Source organism: Momordica charantia (assembly GCF_013281855.1).
Source record: "Momordica charantia cultivar OHB3-1 chromosome 9 unlocalized genomic scaffold, Mcharantia_2.0 BLBB01000009.1, whole genome shotgun sequence".
Classification (NCBI taxonomy): Eukaryota; Viridiplantae; Streptophyta; class Magnoliopsida; order Cucurbitales; family Cucurbitaceae; genus Momordica; species Momordica charantia.
The window spans coordinates 22,490,159-22,499,415 of NW_028275167.1; the positions used below are offsets into that span (position 1 = coordinate 22,490,159).

General features: G+C 27.0%; 1 protein-coding gene across 1 annotated transcript; it reads left to right on the plus strand.

The window, feature by feature from the left end:
- The first annotated feature begins 7,219 nt into the window (after positions 1 to 7,219).
- Positions 7,220 to 8,342, plus strand: LOC111018318 (MLP-like protein 328). Its single transcript, XM_022294358.2, has 2 exons — positions 7,220 to 7,491; positions 7,918 to 8,342. Exons 1-2 carry the CDS (start codon positions 7,299 to 7,301, stop codon positions 8,178 to 8,180), a joined length of 456 nt encoding a protein of 151 aa, XP_022150050.1. The 5' UTR covers positions 7,220 to 7,298; the 3' UTR covers positions 8,181 to 8,342.
- Positions 8,343 to 9,257: the final 915 nt, after the last annotated feature.

Sequence of the window (9,257 nt, forward strand, 5' to 3'; positions counted from 1 at the left end):
TTTTCCCTCTTTTTTAGATATATTTTCCTTTTAATTCATTGTCTTCTTTCTCTTTATTTTTTTTTTCTTTCATCTCTTTCTAATTTTTTTTGTCTGAAACTTTTAAATTTTATGGTTTAAATATTAAATATTATAATTATTTGAATTTAGAATTTCATTTCTATAATTAACAATTAATTATTCTTTTTGAAATCATTTATACTTAATATTTACAATTGTTTTGTTTTTTGTTTTTTTTGCCTTTTGAAATTCTTTTCCAATTTCGTGGGTTGGTTATGCATGAGTTTTTATTTGATTTTTTTTAATATTTTTTGTTTTTTTGTCTTTTAAAATTCTATTTCAATTTCACTTAATTTTACATAAATGTTAAGAATGTAAGGAGTTTTTTCCATCATCATTTAATAGTGTTTAATTATATTAAAAGGTTGTGGAATTTTAAAAGTTTTTCAACCTCCTTATCATTCTATATAAAAAGACTCTCTTCACTCATTTTCAACGATACTGTGAGCTCTATTTTTTTTCTTCTTATTCTTTGAGGATGAGTCAGAGCCTAAGATCAGGTTGAAAGTGTAGTTGATCGACAACCGGTATTCTTTTTTTCCCATTTTCTATCTCTCACAATATTTTGATTTCTTTTTATTTTTTACAATATTACCATTCATTTTTAACTAATACTAAACATGTCTATAACTTATTAGGTTTTGTTTTGAATTTTTTCTTTTTTTTTTTGTTGCCTTTTGAAATTTTTTTCCAATTTCTAGGTGGGTTATGGGTTAGTTTTGATTTGATTTTTTTTATTATTTTTTGTTTTTCTTTCTTTTGACCTTTTCAAATCCTGTTTTAATTTTGTAGGTTTTGTTTTGATTTTTTTATCTTTTAAAATTTGATTTCAATTCCACTTAATTTTACATGAGTGTTAAGAATGTAAAGGGCTTTTTTCATTGTCATTTAATAGTGTTTGATTATATAATATTAAAAGGTGGTAGAATTTTAATAGTTTTGCAACCCCTTTCTTTTATCATTATATAAAAAGACTTTCTTTCACTTATTTTTAACAATATTGTGAGATTTTTTTTCTTCTTCTTCTTATTATTTTCCCCCATTTTTTCTCTCTAACAATATTTTGATTTTTAAGGTTGAGTGTATAAGATTGCGTTCCAATTTTTCAGAGTATTATTGTTCATGTTTAGCATCCTTGAATATTGGTGAGAGGTAAATATATATATAATTCAATCTTTGTTCTTGTTTCTTAATTTTTGTATTTTAAAATTTATTAATCAGTATATCTATATTTATAATATATTTATATTAGTACGGATGTAGAATAATTTTTTTAGTAATATTACCCTTCAATTTTTATTCAATACCATATATGCCCTTAATTTATGAGTAGGTTTTGTTTTGATTTCTTTTTATTATATTTTTTCTTTTGCCGTTTGAAATTCTATTTCAATTCCGTGGGTTTGTTTTGATTTTCAGATTTTTTTTAAATTTATTTAAAAAATAATAATAAAATTTCTAAATTTTAGAATTTTGAGAGTCTTAATAGTTTTACAAAATTCTTTCAATTCTACAACTACACAAAACTTCTCTCTCTCTTTTTTTTTTATTTATTTTTTAAAAAAATTTGTTCATTGTCTGTTTAGTGTTATTTCTTTATTGATTAGTAATAATAATGTTTATTCTTCTAACTTGATATACACAATCATCTTAATTGCATAAAGAATTGATGTTTCTTTCTTTAATTAAATTTATCGTAAATATCAAGTTAACTTCCAACCTCTGCATAAACAATGTTAAATATCTCAATTGAAAAATAAAATAAATATAAAAACTTACGGACTAACCTCTCTTCACATTCTTACCCCCAAAATTTTTAATTCTAATCTTTTATATATATAATATTTTAATTATAAGAATTCAAGAAACAAAAATTAGATTAAAACTACAAAAGATTATGTAATATATATAGATATATTTTCAATAACGACAATATATTAAAACTACAAACTAAATTTTGTCATCTTCCTTCGATATAATTTATTTATTTTTATTATTTATATATATAATTTTTATTTGAATTTTGCAAAGTCTGAAGAAGTCGAGAATTTGAATATTGATTGTCTAGCTTAGATTTTTTCTTTAATTTTACTTCATATGTATTATAAATTTCAAGCTATTTTGAATCTAATAGTGGGTGTATATATATATAAAATAAAGTAGGTGCTAAAATACTAGTGTATATATATATATATATATTATTTTTTATAACGAAGAAAATATAATTAAACAGGGAAAGTGGCGATTAAATTGAGAGAGAAAAGGAAGGTATAAATAATTAAGAAGAGAGAGGATAATTTTAAAGAAGTGAATAAGACACAAATTTCAAAGTCAAAAGTAACCATTTCTGACATAATATGGAAAATTTTTAGGTACTACCTACGTGTTCAAACAATAATATATTTTTGTTGGATGTGTGACAAATGTATTATATGGAAAATGAGATAATATTTGTATTGGTACGAGATCTTTTAGTGAACTTCAAATAATTAAATTTATGAAGGCTTATATTCAAGTTGAACCGTCTTTATAATTGCTTATAGAGATGTAGAGGGATCATTTGCCAACAAGTATTAGAGTCATGTTCAAACTTTGTTTTCTCGATAGAATTTTTAGATGCTGAATAAAGCGGTGGTGCAATAATATAGTCACAAAAAAATTGTGATTGAATCGAACAGGTGACGTGCTATAATAGAAGAGGAGAGCCTAGATAAAGTGATGTATACTTGAGAGTAACTACAAACCAATAATTATTTGAGAAAAAGTTCAAATTAAAGAACGATCCATCATAATCTATAAATGAGAAAAAAGTCTCAAAACTATTTCATTTCTTATCATCGAGATAAGGTAGGTTAATGAAGAGGGAACGAAAATAATTAAGATGAGAGAGGAGAGATTTTAGGGTATCAATGAGACAAATTTGTAAGTCAAAACAGACAAAATTTCACGTGACAAACTTTGATATCATATGGATATGTCTCAAACAATAACATCTTTTTGGAATATGTTTCAAATAAATTACATCTGTAGACACCGTACTTGGTCCGACTCGCTTTCGTTTTTAAAAAAATTTTATTACTGATTTATTTATTATTTTTTTATGTTTATTGATTTAGTTTAAAATAACATAATTTACTTTATTATAAAATTTAATGTAAAGTTTTAACTAAATCAAATTAAGTTTTAAAATTAGATTTTATTTGAAAATAATTGGTTTTTTTAATTGATTTTAAGATTTAAAAAAAACAGTTTTTTTCTGCCTTGATTTTTTCCTTGATACGTGTATCCCTCCCCCTCCTTCTCCTCCCTCTTTTTCTCTCTTCTCTTGCCCTTTTTAGGTGTATTTAAGGAGGGCTGCAGTGGGGAGGAGAAGGCAGAGAAAACACCCATACAGAGAAACCAAGAAAAATTCACTTCCTTCTTTCAAAAAAGTTGTTTTAGAAATGATTTCATTTTTTTATTTGTTTTAAATAAGCTTGTTTTAAATTTCATATATATATATATATTTTTAAATAAATTTGTTTAAATATGATTTGATTATTTTTAAAATAAATTTGTTTAGATATGATTTGGTTATTTTTAAAATAAGTTTGTTTTAAATATGATTTGATCTTTTTTTAAAAAACAAGTTTGTTTTAAATATGATTTTTTTTAAAAAACAAGTTTGTTTTAAATATGATTTTTTTTAAAAAACAAGTTTGTTTTAAATATGATTTTTTTTAAAAAAATAAGTTTGTTTTAAATATGATATTTTTTTTAAAACAAGTTTGTTTTAAATGTTTTTTTTAGTTTTAAGGAAGTTTGTTAGAGAAATTTCAAATCTAAAACAAAATAATTTTTTTATTTTTTATTATTATTATTATTATTATTATTATTTTTCGGTTTTAGTTTTAGTTTTATTTTATTTTTTTTAAACAATTTTTTTAAATAAAGATTTGTATGATAAGAATTAAAACTAAGTTGTATTATGTGATGTTGGCATAGTGGTAGGTTACTTAAGAACAGAAGTTTGTATATGAACTGGGTGCTAACACCTTCCTACGCTCAGTCGACCCCCGAACCAAAAATCTGTTTTCGTAGACCAAATTTTTAAAATAGGTGACCAATCACACCTCATAGATGATTGGTGGTGACTCCAAACCGTAATCTCTAAAGAGACCCATCAGGAGATGACGGCCGCTCCGCGTCGCGATGACGTTGCGACAACATCTTCATTAAATGATGTTAAAATAGAAATATTTTAAAATTATCCCCCATCCAAATCAATGTTTTTTTTTAAAATAAAATAAAACTAATGATGAGTATCATTGAAAGTTAATCAAGATAGTAAATTCTCGATAACAATTTTGTTTTCTGTTTTCGAAAACTCAAATATATTAAAACGTAAGGTAGAGACTTGAATTTAAAGTTTTTAACTAAATTACTTATCCTTTGACAAGTGAAGCTACCATTAGGTGGACAACTATCAAAATAAACCACATAAATTTTTGGTCAATACGTAGCTAAATTTATGCAATTTGACAATTTTTTTTTTCAATTCTTATTTTAGATTTTTTTATTATTTTAATTTTATCCTCAGATTTATTAGCCGATAGCAACATACTATACTAGATATATCAGCTATAATTGATATACCATTATGTACTCCATACTAGATATATCTACTATAACTGATATTCTTTATCTACTATAACTGATATTCTTTATTGTATTCCATTCTCAGCAAGATCTACTCTCCATCAGCTTTTGTAGGCTAAGGGTAAACAATTTTATGAATCAAGAAACTTAATGGTAATTACTTTATTGATTTCTAATGTTCTTTTTTCTTTTATAGTCCATTAATTTTTTTCATTTTAGGTTGATCCTATCAATAGTGTTGTGAAGATAAAGTTGATAAGTTTTTGGAAAAGTTCAATTCTAAAAGTTGAAGTCGGCTGTGTTTGTGATTTGGATGAAATTCCTTGTACTCATGCGCTTGGTTTTATTTGTGGGCTTCATTTGAATCCTTATTATATGTTTCTAAGTACTATATGGCTAGTAAATTGTCCACCACTTTATAATGGTTCTATTCCCCCTACTAGTAAGCATTCTGATTCGAGTTCTATAGAGATTGATGTGGATTTATTATATCCAATCATTAAACTTCAAGTAGGAAAAGGTCACGAAAAAAAAAGGATACCTTGAATCGATGAGATCAGAAAGCTCATAAAATGCAGCTGTTGTAAACCTGTTTGTCATAATAATAGAAGTTGTAAATTTGCACCTATTAAATAATGATATATATCATTTGTATTAGTAGTGGCTTGAGTTTTAATTAGGTATATCAAAACAATGTATGTCAGAGACTTGTTATATCAATGACAGAATTGCTACTTTTATTACGGTTAATTTTACTGTAGATAAAATGTAAAATTTGTTTATCATGAATAAATAATAAATCAGTGATGGCTGAACATAGTTATATATGATATACCTATAGTATTAAGTACATCAATGTGTATAAATAACGTTATTCGAATATATTAATGACATATTTTATGTTAGATATATTAGTTAGCTGATATACTAATTATGCAGTAAATCAAGGTATATCGTAGAAGTTAATTGATATACTTTAGTTGCAATATATCAAGGTATATCAGTTATAGCTCATAGACTTAGTATAGAACACATCAAGGTATCACTGCAAGACTTTCTGGCTGACGGTGTTTTTACCGACGCATGAGGAATCTCTTGCCAAATCCAATTCTCCCAATGGAAGATAATACATCCGGAGAAATAAGACCTCCCACAATGTTTGATAAAAGCAGTCGGGAGAGGTCATATTCTCCCCAATTTTCTTGCAAATAGTCGGGAGAAGTCACCCTCGCCTGACGGTTTTAAAACAGTTGAGTGATATTTTTTTTAAAATTTGTTTTAAAATAAGACCTCTCCGCCATGGGGTGTGGTCAAATTTCCCAATGGTTTTCTTATAAGGTCGGGGAATTTTTTTTTAAATATTAGTTTAAAATAAGATATCTCGTGACGGTTTGTAAAAACGGTTGGGAAGGGTTAGCTTCTCACGACGGCTTTGTTAAATATTATATATTAGTTATAACTTATTTACCTAGTATGAAGTAGATCACAGTAAATTAGTTATAAATGATATTCCTTAGTTGCAATACATTATGGTATAATTGATATACCTAATATAGAGTACATCAAGATATTTCAGTTATAACTGATTTACACCTAGTATGGGGTACATCAAGGTATATAGATAATAATTTATATACCTAGTATGAAGTACATTAATGTATATAAGTAATAAACGGTATATAATAATGTATATCAACACATATATCCGAGGTATATCAAATCACGTATATAAATAAAGTATATCAGTAATTGAATAAAGTAAATTAATGGTACATCAGCACACCATATTAGAGTTATATCAATAAGATATACTAGTAATTGAATAAGGTAAATCAATGGTATATGGGAATGAAAATGAAAGAAACAAAAAGAAGGAAATAGTGCATTGGGTTTCGATACGGTGTCTGGTTGAGGGTAAATTAGACTTTTTACTAATGATGTAGACTACTAAAATTTGCTATTTTGCAAAATTAGAATGTAGTTGCTAATTTGCATTTTTCCATTTGTTTTGCTAGTATTTTAACTACCCTAAAATTTTCTACATCACCATTTTCAACTAGAGATTTTTTTAATACAATAAATATGAGGATGAGAAATCGAACATCCAACTTCAAAGGAAGATATCTTAATCATTGAACTATACTCATATTGACGTTTGATATCCGGAGACGGACTTTGATGTTAAATTTATATATAACCTTTGGTAGGAAACCATTTGCATATATTTTCCATTTTTTATAACAGCAGCAATTCAAGTTTTTGTAAGCTTCGAGATTTGAACCAAGGACAAAATTGCATGGATATTATTACAGAGCCGCACGTGTAAGCCACAATACAAAAAGTCAAATTCTTGTAAAGAGTCCATTAATATTTTAGTTCAATCAAAATTTAAGACGGTACGTGCCCCTAATTGTTACGTGGATCTTGTTCCCGATTGACATTGTATCCTTATATCAACACATAGTTACATAAAAAGGAATTATTATTAATACAATAATATAAACTCAATGCTGAAGGTGTATAAAAGGGGAAGCCATTATTAATGGTGTATTGGTTGTGGTGCGTGTGAAGCAATCTAAGAGAGTGTTGAAGTTGAAACCATGTCTCTTGTTGGGAAGTTGGTGAGTGAATTGGAAATAAATGCTCCTGCAGAGAAGTACTACAAACTCTTCAAGGATGAAGCTTTCCATGTTCCCAAGGTTTCCCCCAAAATCATCCAACAAGTTGAAGTTCATGAAGGTGATTGGGACACCCATGGCCATGGCTCCATCAAGATATGGAAGTATAGCGTCGGTACGTATAACAACAATGATGATTTGTTAAGTCTCCTTTCATAACTATTTTGTTTTTTGTTCTTTATTTGTGAAAATAAAGTTTATAAATATACTACTTTCAACTTTCACCGGTGTATTTTGTTGTTTTTGTATCTATCTTTTAAAAACATTTTCAAGATCTAAGCCAAATTTTGAAAATTAAGAAAAGTAGTTTTGAAAGACTTGTTTTTTTTTTTTTACTTTGGCGGAGAGTTCAGATGTATTTTTAAGAAACGTTAACTTTTAAAAATAGAAAATTAAAATCAAAATTGTTATCGAACGGGGCTTTATTTATTTATTTACTTTCATGAAACACCCTTTTCCTATTCTATGCAATTGACCTCTATTGTTTTTGCATCTAATTAAGCAATTGACCTCTCCTCGTTTTTGCATGTAATTTGATAAGATGGTAAGGATGAAGTTTTCAAAGAGCGAGTGGAATTTGATGACAAAAATCTCTCAGTAACCCTAATCGGGTTGGAAGGAGACGTGTTCAAGCATTACAAAACCTTCAACGCAATATATAAAGTTGTACCAAAGAGTCCTGAACATAGTTTGGCAGTTCTGACCTTAGAATATGAGAAACTCGATGATGGTTCTCCTTATCCTTACCAATACCTCGACCTCATGAATGGTATCACCAAGGACATTGAGTCACACCTTAAATAAGAACCTTGAATATATATGGCACGATCGAGCTCCATCTCTTTCTAATACAGTTGATTATGTTGTGTCAAAGTTTTTCTTTTCGTTTTGAAGTCATCTGTTAGCTTTTCGTTGAATTTGTAAAAAGTAAATAAATAAATTGATGAAGCTCGATGATTATGTTTATGTACTATGTTTTATTTTATGTGATTCATAGTTTCTATAATAGAAGATTGATATAGTTTTGTCATAAGGTCTTTGTGTTGTTTAAGAGAGAATTACAAATAAATAGTAAGTTTAAATATTAATTTGGTATTTGTACATTTGATTTTTGTTTATTTGGGTTTATGTAGTTTTAAAATGTTCATTTTATCACTCTACTTTTAGATGTTCTACATTTTAATTATTGTACTTTCAAAACATTTGCTTTGGTCCACCTATTTCGAAAAAGTGATCAATTTAGATTCTAATTCAAAAAATTTTAACACAAATTCTATACCGAATGGAAATTCTTTAATACACATTTTTTTTATTTACATTTCAAAATATGCAGTGAGTGAAATGTCATGTTAAAATAATGATAGAAATAAAAGAGATAAAAAGAAATGAAATGACCAAAATGTTCACGTTCTAAAAGTCAAAAAATCAATCAAAAGTACAAGATTAAAATAATGAACAAAATTTGAAAGTAAGAAACTAATATGTTAGGTAGACTAAAATAAACTAACGGTGACCATAGTGATGGAAAATATACATACATGCGCAGCGGAAGTGAGCAAGGATCGAAATAACAATCTAGATGCATAATACAACCTAGGATTAAATATGCATGATCATACATTATAGTGCTTAGATAAAAGTAGAGAAATACATACCTTTTTAGTTTTTCAAATTTCTTCAAATAGCTCCAATGAGGAGCACCAAGAGATCTTCCTAGCTACTCTCAATGCTTGGAATAGAGTGGTGGGAATCTTTTTAGACAAGGAAAATTTGAGAGAAATATCGAGCTAAAATGAGTTATGTAAGCTTTTTGAAAAACCTCAAATGACCAAAGGTTCCAAGAGATTTCAATGTTTGAACAAAGACCTCTTAAATAGGCAA